Source organism: Perca fluviatilis, chromosome 9, assembly GCF_010015445.1.
Source record: "Perca fluviatilis chromosome 9, GENO_Pfluv_1.0, whole genome shotgun sequence".
NCBI classification, from domain to species: Eukaryota; Metazoa; Chordata; class Actinopteri; order Perciformes; family Percidae; genus Perca; species Perca fluviatilis.
This window is the reverse complement of record NC_053120.1, coordinates 25,896,995-25,916,994: the sequence shown is the minus strand read 5'-3', so window position 1 is coordinate 25,916,994 and position 20,000 is coordinate 25,896,995. Positions and strand designations below refer to the sequence as shown.

Below are 20,000 nucleotides of genomic sequence, written 5' to 3'. Positions count from 1 at the left end.
GTCCTCCTACCTAAAGCATGTCTCTCTTCATCTTGCTTTTTCTCTCTGCAGGAGTCCGATGCCCAGCTCGTCCTGTGAGCTACAGATTAGGGAAGCATGGCAGAGGACACCCTCCTCCTCCACCTTCCTCCACTGTCCCTCCTTTGCCCCCTCATCCCTCTCTCCCAGGACTGTAGCCAATAACAGTGTTGGGGTCACCCATGTTAATTACCGCGCTAGTGCAACTGGGAAACATTTCTGCAACACACACACACACACACACACACACACACAGCGCAAGCGAACAATTCACACACAGAGTTGGTGAGTGTCACTGAAGCAGTGTGTGTGTGTGTGTGTGTGTGTGTGTGTGTGTGTGTGTGTGTGTGTGTGTGTGTGTGTGTGTAGCGAGAAAACAATAGTTTCAAAGACACGGGAAATGGATAGAGTGGGGAAATGTCATGGAGAAGGATGCCAGGCGTACGAAGGAGAGAGGAGAGAGAGAGAAGGTGGCAGGAGGAAGCAGACCCGGAGATGAGAAATGACTCAAGCACAGAGAAAATTCAGTTTTAGTAGATACAACCCATTCACAATGCAAAATCACAGTTCACATCGAAAACATATCAGACATTGTTGAGTCTTCTACAAAAGGTGGACATTTCACACTGTCAAACGGCTGACCTTACCTCCAGCGTAACGGAGAGCAGTGAGAGAGAATATGAGTGAAATCTCAACAATAAGATAATAAAAATCTGCTTCCCGTTCACCTGAATGAATAAATGAACTGCAGAAAACTCAGTAGCCTGCATTTCCAGAGGAGACTGCAGCCATTAGTTCACCAGGGAGTGAATGTCAGCTACCTAAGCAGTGTGTGTGGTTTCAGCTCTATAGCTGAAGTTGAAAGATGCCATATGAACACGCTCCAACACAGTGAAATATGCTGCTGTTCTTGCAACACTGTCTGCTTGATTTACAGAAATGTGATGTAAAGTTTGGAGAGGTGCGGGGAACATTTTGTCTCTGTTTTTTTGCAGGCTCTATGTTCACACTTTAATTTTCTGTTTTCTTTATATTTGCCTGCTTTGCTGCTCAGATTAGCTGAGCTAAGCAAAGACAAGAGAGTGAATATTGCAGCGTTGGAAAGAAACCATCCATCCCGTCTCTCTTATCCCTGCCTTCTCTTTGCCCATCCTGTCTGTCTGTCTGTCGGTCTGTCTGTCTGCCATGCACACAGGGTCTATTTATGGAAAGCAATGTCACTCATGCAATGCCATCAGATAGCTTTCTCCCTGGCCTGCTCACTGCTCATACATCATTAACATTCTCCACGACCACTGCACACACACACACACACACACACACACACACACACACGCACACATACTCACTCACACGCACACACGACATGCTGCCAATCAAACAGCACAAGACAACACATGGGCTATACAGTTCCACACTGTATGTATTTATGCATCAGGCATACTAAACGTCTCATAGGAGCACATGTTGTAAAACATGCCTAACCATTAATAACATGCAGAGCATTATGAAATACTGCACATTTTGTTTTAAGTAACCAAAACAGACTTTGACCAAATACGTATTCAGTTATTAGTGCTGCAACTAAACATGGTAAACATGAAGCTACAGCCAGCAGCCGGTAACAGGCAGCCTGGAAACAGGCAGCCGGCCAGCTAACTCTGCCTACCAGCAAAATATCATAAATTAACAGGGTGTATCTCAACTGGTTAGCTTAGCTCAAGTGAAAAAAAATGACCACAATGTGGTAACAATTTAATTAGTGAGCTTTAGAGATGCTAGTGGTCATATTTTGTTAAAGTCGGCAGAGCCAGGCTCGCTGTTTCCTCCCGTTTCCAGTCTTTGTGCTAAGCTAAACTTACTAGCTGTTGGCTGTAGCTTCATCTTTACCATACAGAGCGACATCAATGTTCTCATCTAACTCTCGGCAAAAAAAACAAAAAAAAACGAACAAGCACATTTCCCTGAATGTCGAACTATTCCTTTAAAAGGCTCTTATCCAGAGACAGACAAGTGTCAAAGGTGTGGAGTCTTGCTCAAGGACACCTGAGAAGGATGAATGGCTGTTGCAGGGATTAAACTTGATTAATCTTTTGATTATGGGACACTTTGTACAATCAAAAGACCTTCAGCATGTCCTGACCATTGATAACACAGCAAGAATTATTCCTTTACTTTCATAAAAAAAACCAACATGGACTGGACTGATGTGACAGAATCTAACATTTGCAGGCGATTTTTTTCTTTACGTCAAACTACCTTTTCACTTAAGCAACTGTCTTGATACTGATATTCTAGATTGGAACTTTGAGATGTAACTAAAGTAGCTGTAGGTGAAAACAATTTTTCAGTTCTCTTTTCACCTCTCCCACTTTGGTGAATATCTTTGCGAATGCAGATATTTTAAACTTTTAAAGTGTTACTAGTTCAATATGTGTGAAAGTGTCAAATGAGGCTTGCGTGTTTGCATGTTCGCGTTTGAGAGAGAAAGGAGAGAGTGATGGAAACACAGAGAGGAGAGAGAGAGAGAGAATGTGTGTGACCTCGTCAGGCTCTGAGACAGCCTTCACAGAACAGCGATGACAGGAGGAATTAGTAACACAAGTACCACAAATCAGAGAAAATAGCCTCCTCTCCTCTCCTAAAATAAATAAATCTAGCACTTTCACTTGCTCACTAAAGCAACATTTCATATTTGGGCGCATCAAAAAAGCTCTCTAGAAGTCAGTTAGTAGTATCTACAGCTTCACACAGAGCACCAGGAGTTAACAACACGAGCGTGGACATATGGGACAGAGGCGGAGAGACAGAGAAGGGAACACATCTGGACAGGGATTAGGACAGCTAAAGAGGCTAAAAAAAGGAGGAGGAGACAGAAGGATAGGCTTAGCGATGGCTATGGGAGGGGCAGAGGGGCTGTCGGGGGTTGTGGGATGGGTGAAGCTGGGGGTGGGTGAGGGATGAAGTCAGCGAGAAAGTTCTTTTTCTTACTTGAAAGAAGCCCGGGGGCATGGGTCCTCCTGGCATGCCGTCGTTGGGTGGCATGTTGCCCATCACTGGACTGGGAGCAGCGGCCGCACTCTGAAAAAGAAAAAAAACACAAGAAAGAACAGCTTACTCGTAAGTATCCATGTTTGATGGTGCAGCACACAGTGTACAGCAATCAGCAAGGCGTTAAAATAATCCAGTGCACAGTGAAAATAATGGAAAGAGAGATATGGCGTGCAGAAATGATCTGCTGCAAAACTTCCAACCCTGATTACACTCACTGAATTTCTGGACACAAATTGAACAATTACAGATAACTGATGAAGATATGATTATTTAGTCACAGTGATAAATTATTTGATGGACACAAAACTATCTTGTCAAGATACAGATAGTTTTAGGGGGAACATTAAGGCTTTAAAGTGCTCCTAGTGAAGTAGTTCGAACGATGCGCCATCTGACCGCAACAGACAGCCAAATCAATCGAGCCATTTAAGAACTAGCTGAACTTGAAGATGTGCGAGAGGGGTAGGGCTATGAACAGGAAAGAGTCCTACAAATGCACAGCTCCTGTTTCTTTCTCTAATACAAAGGAGACTAACTATTTTTAGATCAGCTCCTATTTGCTCCCCCCCCCCCATTTCTCTACTAGTCCATTCCTCCTGAGAAATGTTCCAAACTGATCTATTGACCAATAAAAACTACTCGAAAATGTGCAAATTGTACATTTACACAAACTCTGATGGAACAAAAATATTCCTAAATGTCAAAAACCCAACACTTCCTGCAACTGCCTCACATTTAAAGCCTTAGTGGTGCCTCCATGTAGGGCTGGAGCTCAAACATTTTCAGTCCAAGTCCCAAAGTTTTGATACAAAAGATGGCATGTTCTTCTAGATAAACTCTTCTCTCTTTTTTTTAAATGGAATGCCAAACCTCTTATTTCCTAATTAAGCTTTAGATCAGGAATTATCTAATTCAAGAATTAGTTACAACAATAAAACTCTGATCAAGCTCTCCTTGCCAGCTCTCAACACTTTTTATACTCAACATTACAGACACATCTCATTGATTAAAAGTATTGAGGATCATTACCCAGCCCAGCCCCAATGCTGTGGTGGATTTTGTTATATTTCTATCAGTGTTTAGGTCCTACTTCATAGTGATGAATAACGTCACAAATGTAAATCAGTACCATAATCTTGATTTATACAGGGCCTCCTTTAGTCCTGCATGCCGCCCCATTTGGAATATGGCCTCCAAATATATTTCTGGCAATATTTCCTTCATCTTTGCTCTCAATTATAATGATTTTCAACATCGAGGAGAAGACAGATGTGAAGTTCGCTGCTCTGGTTTTCTTCTGAGGCAGTGAGGCAGTGAGGCTGACAGGCGGTGTTTGGTCATGACTGCTTTGTCAGAGCTCGACATTCACACGTGGCCGGCGCGATAAGAGGAGGAAACCAAAAAGTTACCAAAAGAATACATTTTCAGTCCGAATGTGGAGCCGATTTGTGTGTTACAGGAGGATCTCACACCGTTGAAGATTAAGCTACAAACACATCTCTTGTAAGCGCAAACACTTAGAGCAACCTATCTTTCTATTTTCCTGACAAAAAGTGACTTATAGTTTGTGAATAATGACGATCTGAGAAGCAAACGTAGAAGTAGCTTGACAAAGTTACACTTTCCAAAAAGGTCACAATGTTAGACTTTGACACCACAGACTGTGGTTTGCATCTTGTCTCTTCGACAGTCAAACCATGACCAAAGTCTTTCCCTAAGCTTATCCAAGTAGTTTTAGTTACCTAAACGTAACCATGTGTTAAAAATGGAGGCGGTAGATCAGAAAACTGCTCATATAAATCACAAGTCCAGGTTGGAGTTGCACAATCACAGAGGATCCACAGAAGCTTTAAAAAGGTGTTAATACTGCTGTTTAATTTCGGAAAAATCTGTTAGCTACTGCACTGCATCATAGACTCTCCACAAAATGTACAAACACACAATGCTCTCCTCTTGCCCCTCCCCCCACTGTAACTCTGTAACTAGAGCTTCACTCACTTCCAGAGCAAACAATCCCTCCATCCCTCGGCTGACCCTCACGGCCCAGACACTAACTAACAGGCCCCGGGGCCATGAGGCAGGACACACACACCACAGAGAGAGAGAGAGAGAGAGAGAGAGAGAGAGAGAGAGAGAGAGAAGAGGAGGCAGTTAACCTGGACCTAACTCCACTGATATGAGGTGAATGCACAGTTTTATGCATTTAACTTGTTATATCTCCTAGAGCGTCCTTGTAGCCTGGTGGTCTGGGACACAAGGCTGCGAAGTGGCTGCAACGTTTACAATCTGATTCCGGCTGAGGACCCTTGTTGCATGTCATCTCACCTGTCATGAGATCATAGACCTGTCATCTGTGTTGCTTCTCAACTGTTAACTATCAAATAAGGGCAACGATGCACACTTCCAGAAGACGTTTTCACGAGTCAACACAGTTCCTCGTAACGGGGACCCAACCCAGGACCAGAGTCGGGCTCTGACCATATTATATTCAGTCTAACTGGGTCAGATCCTGTTGTGTTGTTGCTTGTGTCATGCCTGTGTGGATCTTGGCTGACCCATTATCAGCTCTGATCACCATCATAATCACTGCAAAATACAAACGTGTTTTTTTCAGTCAGGATGAACAGTGTGAACTGTGAGCTGCAGGAGGGAAAATGAAATGTATTGCTCCCCTTTCCAATGGCTGCTGACTGTTAGGTGGTGTCCTCTCTCTAGTTGGGTATGTTGGGGTCAAGCACATTTTGGGTTGAGTCTAAATGATCCTGGCGTGTATTTGGATGGGGTATAACCGTCCTCGGATCCTTTGTGAATGGGGTCTCTTTTTAAAAAACATTTATTTACACGTGTCAGGTACGGGTGGTCTGTCTCGGATCGTGTCCACATTTTGAACCGAAGACCTCCATAACAGACATAACAGAATGAATAAGTGTGTGAAATTAGCTTGATAGATGGAGCAACTTTGCAGGATCTCCTACAAAAACCCAGAGCGACCTAAGACACATCTGACCTCAACTGGGCCCTACAAAGCGTGTCATTGTGAGCTGTTATCGAACAATGGGACAGCAAGAACGATAGGCATATTACACAAATGCAAACGCGGTTAACCAGCTGTAGCGTATCGCAGAGCATTATCTACTAAGGGATAGCAGAGAGAAAAAGAAAAGGAGGATGGAAATGAAAATGAGAAAAGGAAGAGAGAAGGCCAGAGATGGCTGGATGAAGGGCAGGGCATCTCGATGAGAGAAGGAAGAGTGAATGGAAGTGGTGCTGGCATGTAAGTATTTGTGGCGAGAGTGTGTATGTGTGTATATATGTGTGTGTGTGTGTGTGTGTGTGTGTGTGTGTGTGTGTGTGTGTGTGTGTGTGTGGCTGCCTCCCTCAACCAGCCAGCGAGGCTCCACAGTACTCAGGTGAAGCAGCAGCAAAAGGCCCCTTCTCCTAGTTGCCATGACAACCCCGACCTCAGCTCCTGCTCTCCAGTGCCCATTAAAACCCTCAGGCCGTCAATCATCAGCATGGCCAGGGAACAGAGAGAGAGAGAATGAGAGAGAGAGAGAGAGAGACAGAGAGCGAGAATAAAGAGAGAGAGAGAGAGAGAGAGAGAGAATAAATGAGAGAGAGAATAAGAGAGAGAGAGACACACAGAGAGAGAGACACACACACAGAGAGAGAGAGAGGCAGAGAGAGAGACAGAGAGAGATAGAGAGAGATAGAGGCAGAGAGAGTAGAGGGAAAAAAAGAGAAAAGAAAGAGAGAAAAAGAAACAGAGATGGAGTTTAAAGCAGCCTGTGGCTTTTGATAGCTGCCCTGTATCTACCTCTTTTCTCTCTCTCTGCACACAAACAAACCTGATGCACAATGCCTGCACAGTGTTAACTCCTCACACACATCACACTCCTCTGTCTCACTCTCTCTCTCCACCTCCATAGAAAACCATCTACTAAAATCTGTGCTGCATTTCATGACATTATCTTCATTCATTTCAAATCAATTTTCATACAAGCTATCTTCATTCAGCATCCCATTTTAACTAATGATCCTGCTTGTTCGCTTTATAACATCTTCAGTCCTAATTCTGCAGCCTCCCGCTCCTCCATATTAGAAAAAGAGCTTGTAGATCAATGAAGTATGTTTGCAAAATCTAAAGCTCACTGTCCATTGATTGTCTCTCCCAGAGTGTTCTGTGTTGTGTGGCTCTGATTGTGGCTATTTGAGTTCATATTTTAAAGAATAGTCTGGTTTTTGAGGGAAACATAAATTCCTAATTTCACTAATGTTTTCTCATTAAAAAAGTGTTTCTTATCTTATCTTAGCCAAAAACAGGAGATGCAAAAGGTGAAGTTTATGTTAACACCGGCCAAAACTTTAGTTAGGACAAAGAATAATTATTTGAAATGATACACGCATGAATTTGCTTCCATGCTGTCTGTACCTGATAATCAGCCAGTTTGGGCGTGACACACAATACCTTTTCATGGAATGAATATTAAAAAGACAATAAGAAGGGGAACATTTGACAGTGTTGAACGTCTTATATATGTAGTTTACAATGTTTGGACTCAGAGCCTGGACAAAATAGATACAACGCAGTTCGTTTTATCTTATATTTGAGCAGGCTAAAGCTCATATTCAAACTATAGGCAAAAAGGCATATATGAGTTTTTTTTTCCTTCTGTGTAAACGTATAAAAAACTAAAAAAATTCCTTCTGTAGTTATCATCTGGCATGTATTTGATCATTGCCTCTAACAGAAGAGGTCTGCTCTCTTTTGGTCCTGGTTGCGATCCTATTTAGCTCCTCGGTGGAGGCTGGCTGGCTGGCTGGCTGGCTGGCTGGCTGGCCCATAGACAGTGAGTGAGCGGCTCTATCTGCCCGGTGATCAGACCTCGGCTTCCAGGGGGTAATGGATCTGCTGTTATCTGGGTCCAGACAAGCAGGCCAAAACATTGCTACCTGCTGGCCACAACAACACTGATACCAACCTGTTAGCGCAAGTTTGAGTGTCTGAGAATTTGTGTGTGTGTGCAAGCATGTGTTTCCTTCAGATCGCAAGTGCTCAGCCTCTTCAGCGACCCCCACACACACTCTACATATCTCAAACACACACAGAAACAGTGTAACGTGTTCATAAACATTTACAAATGTCCATACTGGCACCCTAAGGCTCTGAACACAACATGTTCACATGCAGACACACACACACACACACACACACACACACACACACACACACACACACACACACACACACACACACACACACACACACACACACACACACACAGTCCAGTCCAACTCTTCTAAGAGCTTACATTATACAGGGCTCTCTGCATCTGTCTCATTATTCTGTTTATACCTGCTACATTCTTTCTTTTTTCCCCCTCATTTTCTGTCTGCTCCATAAACAAAAGTAAATGTTGCTAAAAAAAAATCAGGTTGGAGCTGTTAATGTGAAGAACTCCTGCTGCGAAGAAAGTTACCTGAGTTTTAAAACATGGATGTGTACGTTGGGATGTGCTTGCGCGGGAATGAACACTCCATTGTGTGTCCATACATGTAGTTTCTGTAGCTTGCAGACTGATTTGCAGACAAATGGCTGGTTTCATCTCGTGCATCTCCGTTATCTCCGAAACCAAACCAGGAATTCCTCTCCACGCCGCCTGCAACTGTCATCGCCATCACCCTCTCCTCCCAACTCCCTCATTTGTCCTTCTGTCACAGCCTCCTTCTCCTCCTCTCCCCTCAGCTTCAAGTGCTCCAATAACTCTGTCACTGAAGTCAACTCTATAAAGATTAGCGGGGAGATAGGAGTGTGTAAGCAGGGCTGCCGGCCGACAGACGGGTCTAATCGATGGAAGACGGAGAGCTGCCGGGCGTCTCTGCCAGGAATCAGACTCCCAAACCTGCAACATGGAAATGCCCTCCACGGCAGGTATGCAGCCAAATATACTCTCTCTCACATACACGCACACACAGACACACACACACACACGCTGTTGCCTTCCCATAGCTCCGGCAGCTGTTATGTCAATCAGGTGAATTAATTACCGGTAAACTAATTTGCTTGGGATCCCCCAACAGAACACACACAAACACAAACAAACATACACATACACATAACCCTCCTCCTCCTCGCACCACCTCTGTCTCCCTAGCATCTCGTCCCAGCATCAGAGCCCCAGAAGCTGCCTCCCAGCTACCCAGGCACCGCTCGGAGCTGGAAGCCCAGGGGGAAGGCGCTGTGGCTGGGGGACGTCGCCCGGAGCTCCCCCTGCTGCCCTGAAGCACCTGCCGTTACTCCCGCTGCTGCCTCTCAGGCTAACCAATCAACCTATGGCAATTCCCACATACTGCCTGACAGTATAGACAACACACTCTGGAGTGCAGATGGCCTAACCACACACACATTTGTGCACACATATATGCACGCAGACAGACACCTGAAGAAAACCTGCTCTGAGATGAAACAAACCAATGCAGCGACACAGACAATTCTGCCTCCTGTAAACATGATATTGATGTGGTGACTCTCTGTGGGCTGGATGGCAGCTGACAGAATGAAGGGAGGAATCCATACCACATGACAGACAAAGCAACTCGTAATAAATAAATAAAAACAAGCCAAAAAACAGTGTCTTAAAAACATCAATTGCAGTTTACAGGCCGACTCCCTGTTTCAACTCTGACCTACTGTACTTGCCGTAGATCTGGCTGACCTTTTAGTTTGTTTACAGCCTCTCTGATCATCTGACCCATCGTTTCAAACTTTGCTGTAACAGTGTTTCCATTTTCCTAGAGCTCACTGACTACAACCATCATCCTCATAATCAAAAGATATTATGGATAAACCAAAAAATAAGACCCAGGTTGTAATAAACCCAAATTCTCCTTAAGCTATCATCCTGTACATTTACACTAAGTCATTCACATGCCTCTTCGATACATCACAATGTTAGTTTGACTCAGAGGTTGGCTAGTTGGCCAACTATTTAGATAATTGATCATTTATTTAAGTAATTTATCAAGAAATGATGCCAAACATGTTCTGGTTTCCACTTCTGAAATGCTTGCACTTACAAACAATCAATATAGTATCAATATATTATTGGATAATCAAAATAATCTTTAGTCGCTGCTTTAGTACAACGACAAGAATGTTGAAACTAGGAGGCGCTAGCAGGAAGGGTTTAACTCAATCCCACTTGGAGCTAAGGTATAAGCTAAACGAAAGTGACACAAACTTGCATAAAGTGAGTGAAACACTTATTGATGTAAAGTAATTTAGTAGCTGGCCTGCTGACACACACACACACATGCACGCACGCACACACGCACGCACGCACGCACGCATGCCTTTATTGGCGGTGTCGGTAGTTAATGACCAAAGGTTGGCGATGGCCTGCTGCTCGCTCTTGTGACCCTTTCTAACACAGGTCCCCTGCTGGCACTGCTCTTTAATTACACACACACACACACACACACACACACACACACACACACACACACACACACACACACACACACACACACACACACACACACACACACACACACACACATATACAAGTGCATGTATACACACTTATATGTAGCCCCCGCCTCCTCTGCCCGTGGCCTTTCACTCCCTCATTAGGCAGTTGGTGTTGGGTGGAAAGCCACCAGAGAAACAGAGGACAGGGTGTCACGATGATGCTCGTCGACACGCGCACATAAACACACACACACACACACTTTGAATGAATAGGCAGAATTCCACATGCACCCAGCGCTATATGCCTAATTGAAGATTATTAATGCCGCTAATTAGGGAATAATAGAATGCTTGGAGCTTGGAGACATAACCTAATGTGAAGAATACAGTGGAAGAATGAAAGGTGTGTAAGCGTAAATCTGAGAAAGGAGGGAGAGAGATAGGGGAAATGATTTTATCGTGCTCTATCTCTTGTCCTTTTAAAATAACTGGCGGGTGTCACGCTAGTCCAGACGCGGAGTGTGTATTTTCCGCTCAGCGCTGCAGGTCAGAGAGGGCTGCAGATCAGGACGGAGCAGGTAGATCATCCCCTGAAAGGCCACTTCACAGGTGATGGCAGGCACGCTAACACACTCGTCACACTTGACAGTGCTACAAAGCTGTGTGTGATGATGCGCATTGCATTTTCTGGGTCTATTTCATTGTTTTCTTATTCTAAATAAATATTCCCCGGTGTAAAACATCTGCAGTAAGTGGCAGGTTCTTGTGTCAGTACCTCAGAATCAAAGAGCAACACCGTCTTTCATCAGCTTTTACACCAACGCTCATCTATCTTACAAAGAGAAATCCATTATAAAAGAAGCACAGATAACATCTGATCAGCCTGCGTATAGACCAGAATACAATGCAACCAAAAGACATACAGTATATTGCACACTGCCAACCAGGCAAGAGGCTCACTATTTTCAGCTACAACACCTCAACCTCCGTCACCGCTTTCATTGTCACTTTTCCACCTACATGTGGGGTAAAAAACCACAGCAGAAAATCAACAGGTTCACAGCCGCTGCCGTTGAGGTTTGTAGAATATAATTCTTGGAAAAGTTGAGGTAAAGCGGTTACCACAAAAGGTATGCAAATCATAAACAAATCATCACCGAAAAAAGACTTCAGGAATGCACTGAACGTCTCAGAGTGATGCTAAATAATAGCAACAGAGGATCCAACAGTAGAAAGCATCAGCACATACTGTACATGTGCACACTCTCAGAAAAGCACATACAGTATATCTGTATGTGCACTACGAACAATGACATTTAACGAGCAATAGCAAGTGACATTTACATATCTGCAAATATTTATTTGTTGTAAGTTTAGACATCTACATTCATGTTCCTGCAGCCTACAAACTGTTTACACTAGATTGCGGATCCCAATGATGATTTGCAAATTATCTGCTTATTGCATTCGTCATGGTTATAAATTGGCTAGATTTCTGTCTCAACAAATGTACATAGGAATATTTCTTGAAAGATTGAAACAGGAGGAAGGAAGATTTTTTAAAAGGGCAATTAGTGAGCACAGAGGAGGATGAAAGCTGCTTAATCTATTGGTTTTAGCAACACTTTAGAAAATAATAAGAATAAGAATAGAAGCATTCCACACTCAATCATTGGACATAAACACTGAAACTTAATCTAGTCATGCATATAAATGTACCTGGATCAACTTTTGCCAGACCGCAGCTCTACGTCAGGCAGCAAAATGCAGCGTTGGCCGCTCACACATACGTGCAAACGCACATTCCTGGTAAATTTCTTTGTAATGCCACTGTTTTCAGTTTGAACGCCTGCTCCTGCCCATGCTGCTTTGACCATGTAATCGCAGTGTCCCCTGTTCATGTATGTTGGTTCTTAAAGCTCCAGTGTGTAACGTTTGTAGTTGTTCATTATCAAAATCTGTATTGCCCTTCACAAACTTGTCCTTTTTCATGAATATTGGCCACCACCATCAATTTCAAGAATTCCTATTGGCTTGGAATTTTACATTTGCGCTTGCATGAACTGGGGTAGACCATAGACAGTATATAAGAATGGACCAACAGATCCCGTTGCTCTGGAAGGAGACCAGTGAAGGATATTAGAAGCACTTTTCCGGTGAGCGCTGAGCGTTACTGTACAGCCTCCAACTGAGAGAGATGAAGTAAATGTGACGTGAGCAATCTGTCTGAAAGTTGTAAGTCTTCTGGTAGCTGTGCCAAGAGAAATCTCAATCATTCCCAATCTTACAGAGACGGAGAGCGTAGGTATATGTAAGGAGATAACATGAGCACAGGCTAATTATTGCTAACTAAAATGCTAGTTAACATTAGTAATTAAACCTAAACAGCTCATGTAAGTCGAAACTGCCTGCGAGCTTCTCCTGTACTGTACGGTAATTCCTCTACTATGTGACACAATCGTTAGCCTATTTTTACAAAAACGTCTGCTACGGAGCCATAACGTGAGATACAAGGTAATGGAGCCTTTTACACTTTGTCGTGTTTCTTTAGAAATAAACAATGGACAAATAGAGTCTTTAAACGCTTCGGATGTAGAGTTATTCGCTGTCAAAGTGATGTCAAAATGAATGGCAGTCAGTGGAATGCTAATGGAAAGTGATCGTTTTGTAGCATCAAAATGGTGCCGTAGGAGGTGTCACTACCCAAAATGAGTAGAGTGCAGCTTTGAGTTGCGCATGCGTCACTTTGCGACGAGTGCAGATGTGAGTCGTGCGATGCGTCACTTTGCGACAAGTAGCCTACAAGATGCTAACGGCGGTTTGAGCTAACGTTAGCAATCAAGTAGCCTACTAGATGCTAACGGCGTTTTAGCTAACGTTAGCAATGAAGTAGCTAGCCTACTAGATGCTAATGGCGTTTTTAGCTAACGTTAGCAGTCAAACAATCATAAATAGCTAAAACTTTTTGAAATGACTGCTAGCTACAAGTTAGCAATCAAACACAACATCGGCTGTCACTTGAATGGCGTTTTGAGCTAACGTTAGCAATCTAACAATCATAGAGAGCTAAAACGTTTTTGAAATGACTGCTAGCTACAACTTAGCAATCAGACACAAAGTCTGTCACTTTAATGGCATTTTGAGCTAACGTTAGCAACCAAACAATCATAGATAGCTAAAACGTTTTACAAATGATTTCCATCTTAAATCTGACCATGCGCAACTCACATTTGCACTCGACCAAAGCCGGTCTGACTCGGCTAACATCGGGTATGACACGTTATGCCGTAAACCGTTTAAATCTGAGCATGCGCAACTCAAAGCTGCACTCTACTCATTTTGGGTAGTGACAGGAGGTTTGAGTTCTAAAGCGAAGCTTACCCCCTTGGGGTAGACGCTCCATAATGATGCGCCATCTTGAAATACGTTAGCCGGTAAGGCTATACTGCTCCGCCTTTCGCGTTTTTGACTCAAAGCTGCTGCTAATGGGTATCGTCGCTTCCCGGCCACGGCAAGTTTGAAGAAGGAAACATGGAGGACCACACATATTCAAAATCCAAATTTCAGGAACAGGAGTCTTCTTCTTCACCCAGAAAAAGAAAAACGGATATTGAAAAGAACAATAGACTGGAAAAAGAGTGAACATTGGAGCTGCTTTGGAGGTACACACCAAATCCCAACTAGTTAATTATCCTCCGGACCGCTGCAGTCTCCTTTTCTTTCTCTCTCCTTTCCATCAGGTGGCGCGCTCTCCGACATGGACTCATGGATGTATTAAGAGAACGCATGAACTCCAACAATGACGGCTGATAGACGGCCTTTTGTACACCTTCGCTTTTTGAAGCGTGAAGGCTACCGTAGCTGCAATACTGCGTGGCAAGAGAGAGTTGATTGCGATATATGATCTCAACACTAGATGGGAGTAATTCTTACACAATGTAGCTTTAAAGCAACACTAGAGAACTTTTCCTGCTTCTGTACCCCTACAGGTTGGAAGCGGAATTATCCATTACATTACATTGTCCAGTTCATTCGAACTACAGATCCGCTACCCGATCTGGCAAACTTGCATAATGTAATGTAATAGACAATTCCGCTTCCACCCTGTAGGGGGAACGAAGCGGGAAAAGTTCTCTAGTGTTGCTTTAAGTATGTTTGCAGCGAAGGAAGGACCCCTCACTCATAGTTTTTTGAAAAGTGAAAAAAGCTGTCTGTTGAATCACTACTATGGCATTAAACCGAGGAAAAGTATTAGCAAAACGGAGAGTTGCCAATTATTTCTTATTTATTTATACAAACTCCTTACTGAAATGTAAAAGCTTTAAAGAAATGTATTCTTAATGATCTTTTAAAAATCTGAAACACACATACTGTACATCTTTACTGGCTGAAAGATCCTGTCCATTATCTTTGCTGCAGTGTATCTTACCTACAGACTCACTTTTCACACTTGCTACCGTTGGAATCAGTTGCAGCTCAAACTTGGCCAAGATTTAATAATATAACATAACACTTTATCAGCCAGACCTACTACGGGACTATTAAAAATGAAAAGAGTCTCTGGCAACCTTGTTAGCAATATCTACCTCCTCCTTATTCTTTGGCAGTCTTACATATTCTCTCGCTCACTTTTTCTCTCTCTCTCTCTCCCCTTTTCTCTTGTTATGCACACACAACTGGATTTTATTTCTGCAGAGCTGAGAAGGTGCGAGATGAAAACGAGAGGAGTGGTGGTGCCGTATACTGTGAGCAGCCAGCCGGGGAGTTACAGTCGGGCTGTACACATTCCATAGTGCCTAAAGCAACATGGTGGACCTCAAAGCTGAAGTCAGACGTCTTTAGAGCGAAACAGTTGAAGAATTACCATATATTATCCTGAATAATGTGGTAATAGCAAAAAAGGAGCAGAGTAAACACCGTGCTTGGAGAACAGAATAAGAGAAACGTTGAGAAATAAAAGTCCAGTCGCAGCCTAATTTTATTCTTCTCTACTATAACAATAGATACACGCCTGCACATTTTGACATTCAGACCAAAACTCTCACCCTCTGATTCTGTGTGTCCGACACTTATGTTTAGCAGCCAACAGAGACAGACTAGACATTTAAAACCATCGCACGCCAGTCTGATCCACTCACCCCATTTCTATTTTAAATTACGTGTGTGTGTGTGTGTGTGTGTGTATGTGTGTGTGTGTGTGTGTGTGTGTGAGACCAGGCAGGAAGAGGCATTCCCATAGGAGCAGTCCTCCTGAGCGCCAGACATTGGGGGGTTGGGTGTATGAGACACACACACACACACACACACACACACACACACACACACACACACACACACACACATTTCCATTTCGTATCCCAGAGGCACCACCATGTGCACCACCTCCACCTTACAAACGACGCGATCAGATTGAAATATTTTGATAAATATAGAAATCCACATGAAGCTTTTACACTGGCAGTGATTGGGACTCTTATGTGTCTCACTCTGCGTCATCTCTGCCGTCATACTAATGCGCACACTGTAAGAATTACTCGCACATGAAGACCAAACTAATTTCAGGAGGATCAAGCAGTCAGCTAACCCAACAACCTTTAATGAGAACATTTAGAAGCAGTGACCCATTTGTGCAAACCAAAAAAAAAAAATGTCTGAGCATCTTTATATTCTTTTAAGAAACTTGATGTCTGTTTTTCCAGGCGACTTTTGAGACCAAATAATCATTGCTTTACACAAGTTTGCACCAATTAAACAACTCAGTGTACAAAGCCGGTCAGGATGAGCATCTCTAGACGGCTTGAAACAACAGACATACATGTCAAATATCATCTTCTACCGTCTTCTCTAAACACTGTTCAGATTTCCACTGCCGATAATGCCAATTTTAGCCTGACTAGTTAGTTGGTTGGTTAATTGGGTCCAGTGGCCTTGAGGACCTAGCAGCCAAACACACCTAACCCTGTCTCCTGCCAGACAGGAGGAGGAGGAGGAGGAGGAGGACGAGGAGGAGGAGGACGAGGAGGTGAGGGGAGACCGCAAACCACATTCCCGAGACAATGGACAGTCTGTGGAGCTTGCTGAAACTCTGAGGGCCCTGGGGCACGTTGAGGAAAGAGGGAAAAATTGACGGAGAAAGGCATAAAGAAAGAGAGAACGATGTTAAAAAGAGTAAGAAAAGAGGTCAGAAAAGAGGAAAGAAAAAGAAAGTAAATGATGGGGAGCAAAAATGAGACGAGAGAATGGCCAAATATGGAGGAGGTGTAAGAGAAAGGGAGTGCTGGCAACGTTGTAGTGAGCTGATAAGGAGAAAATGGAATTGGGGGGGGGGGTGCTGCTTTCAGTTACACAGGGAGAGAGAGCAGGACAGAGCAAAGGGGAAAAAAGAGCTGACTGTTATTGCTGTTACTTTAATTCACCTTTGAGCACTTTCAATTCAGCCAGTACTCGTGTTTCAAGTGTGAGCTTTTGCTACGTTCACGTCATGTCATACAAACCATAACTATGAGCAGCCGTGTGGGAAAACATTTACGTCAAGCTCCTAGTCCAGGGTTCCCCCCAGGAAAGAGTTTAAGAGTGGCAGTAAACCACCCAGATCCTGACGCACCTCTTCTCCTAATCAAACGTCTACAACACGGCTCCTTTTTTTCTTACCTTAGGTTCACGCTTTGTTTGATGAAAGTGTATTAATGTGGTATCATAGTTAGTGTAGGCTGTCTCTTTTCTGGGCTTTTTCAGGTGAGGTGGCGTGCCTCCACTGCGGGGAAACCCTGTAATTACGAGTACGAGATATGGAGTTTTTCTGACAGCTATGATATCTCCCACTTGGCGTAAAGAACTGCTGAAGCCAACAGCCAAAACATAATAACCAAACTAGGGCCAAAGTAATTAAAAATAAAATCCAATACTGAGACGAATGCAGTTGAGTCAGCTAATTAGATCTGAGCTACCTGGTTCAACTTGTGTATGAACAAAAGTAAATACTGTATGTAATGTGTCAAAAACAGCTAATTAAGGCTATTTTTCCCTTTCGTCTGGTGTGATTATGTTGCTAGAAAATGGGTGACCATCTTGTAATAATGTCTACATTGTGTCGAAATCTGTTTCCACATCAATTTGTATTTCCCCTCAAGGATGATTTATAATTGTATGTTAAGGCATTAGGCTGTAACATAGCTAACGTGCGCCTATTCCAAAAAGTGACATTTTCCACCGCAAACCTTCTTGCACAACGCTATCGCTGCTCTGTATGAATGAATGAACTTAAACATGCACCGCAGTAGTCTCCTATTCAGTGGCGAGCCAGGGCAACATAACATCCAGTTCTATGTAGTGTAGCTCACTGTTCCTCTGTGTTACACAGCAAATGAAATGTAAACCCAGTTACTGTGGGGAATATTATTAAAGCATAATAAGGCCTAATCATTTTCAATAATAGGCGTCTCATTTTTTTTCAATTTTTCAAAATCCAAAATCTTCTTCTTCGCCCAGAAAAAGAAAAAGGATATTGAAAAGAGCAAGAAACCGGCTTTTTGAAGCGTGAAGGCTACCGTAGCTGTAATACGTACTTTGAACTGCGTGGTGCGAGAGAGTTGATGGTGATATATGATCTCAACGCTAGATGGGAGAAATTCCCACACACTGGACTTTTAAACAAGGAGGGCAACGTTATGCAAAACGCTATCGCTTGAACACTGCCAAATTGTAACGGTGGGACTTTAACATTGTTCCCATTTTTCTGACATTGCCCGAATATGCAGTATTAGGTAGTAGATACAATGCTGCCAATGATGGGTGGTAGAACAGGAGGCTAACAGACGGAAGTTCACCCATCCATGAGACGGCAACCTTACAACCATACCTGCCTGCTTCCTCCCATTCTGCCATCCCACCTCCACGAGCTCGACACGCAGTCCGTCTCTGGAAGACACACTGGGAAATAAATGGCCTTGGAGGGACCTCCTGACCTCTGGACCACCAGTTGACAGGCTCCCAGAGTTCAGCGGGGCCTGACATACAATGAGATCTGACATTAATGTGCTCTATTTGCATTCTTGCTTCCAGGAACTTTTCCAGTTGCCAGGCAGCGTGGCTCACGGCTTGCCATAGCTTGTTGTCAGAGACAGTGCGTCGGGGTGGTGCTTGTTCAGGGATGATTTAAACTTCCATTTCAGTGACACCGGCCTTTCATCCTCAGCATTACAGACAGCACAGAGTAGCTGGTTCCCGTGCAGCTATTCAGAGGTCAAAGAGCCAACACTTCCTGGGTCGGCCCCACACTGTCATTAGGACGGAGGTTAACTAATATTTACTCTGGAGGAGTCGTGGAGAGGAGTAGAGGAGGTAAAGTGTTCCGGAGAGCACCTCACTTTCTCTTAACACAAGCACGCATGTAGGCAGGCGATCTCTCACCAGCATTGCCATCAATAAATAAACAGAGGCTGACAGAAATATCCCCAGCACAGTCTCAGTCAGCATAGCACAGCACTGGCACGCACAGAGAGAGAACCAGAGAGGGGACACACACGCACGCACGCACGCACGCACACGTACACGCACGCACACACTGAGACATGATGATATAGGCTGGGAGGGATAGCAACAGAGAGAAGCGAACAAGAAGGAGGGAAACAGAGGGAAACAGAGCGAATAAAAGAGAAGCATAGCAAAACAGAGAAGAAGAAAGAAAAGGGAGAGATTTAAAGAAAGCAGAAGAAGAGATGCCTCTGTTCTTTTTGTTTGGCCTGGGTCTCCAGTCAGGAGAAAGGATTAATAGCCGAGGTAAAACATGCTTACTGTTCACTCTTGTTTGCAGGAGGGGGGAGTCACACACTCCTAGCCCCTGCCCCGCCCAAGTCAGACTCCCTTCTTTCCCCACCTCCTCACCTCCAACGGACAGACCAGACCGAGTTGTGCAGCGCTACAACACACACACACACACACACACACACACACACACACACACACACACACACACACACACACACACACACACCAACCCCCATCTGAGCCTCTGCTCCGTCACTCTGTACTGAAATTACGTATTATAAAAAAAAAAAAATTTTTTTTTTATTTTTTTTTTTTTTTTTTTTTTTTTTTTTTTTTTTATTAAAAAAAAAAAAAAAAAAAAAAAAAAAAAAAAAAAAAAAAAAAAAAAAAAAAAAAATAAAAAAAAAAAAAAAAAAAAAATAAAAAAAAAAAAAAAAAAAAAAAAAAAAAAAAAAAAAAAAAAAAAAAAAAAAAAAAAAAAAAAAAAAAAAAAAAAAAAAAAAAAAAAAAAAAAAAAAAAAAAAAAAAAAAAAAAAAAAAAAAAAAAAAAAAACAAAAAAAAAAAAAAAATAAAAATGCCAGTGATCACAGAACGGCAGGAAGACCCAGTACACATGAAGCCACACACACACACACACACACACACACACACACACACACACACACACACACACACACACACACACACACA

The 20,000-nt window shown here is 43.2% G+C and overlaps 1 protein-coding gene across 3 annotated transcripts in view; it reads right to left on the bottom strand.

Moving 5' to 3' along the window:
- The window catches only part of ssbp4 (single stranded DNA binding protein 4), a 97,031-nt gene that overhangs the window by 20,838 nt on the left and 56,193 nt on the right, over positions 1–20,000 (bottom strand). For 2 of the 3 annotated variants that reach the window (XM_039811584.1, XM_039811583.1), the window contains exon 5: positions 3,010–3,099. In XM_039811584.1, the coding sequence (XP_039667518.1) occupies positions 3,010–3,099 (90 nt within the window). Of the gene's footprint in view, positions 1–3,009; positions 3,100–8,552; positions 8,757–20,000 lie in introns of those variants that run through there. The other variant, XM_039811585.1, reaches the window with a different exon arrangement.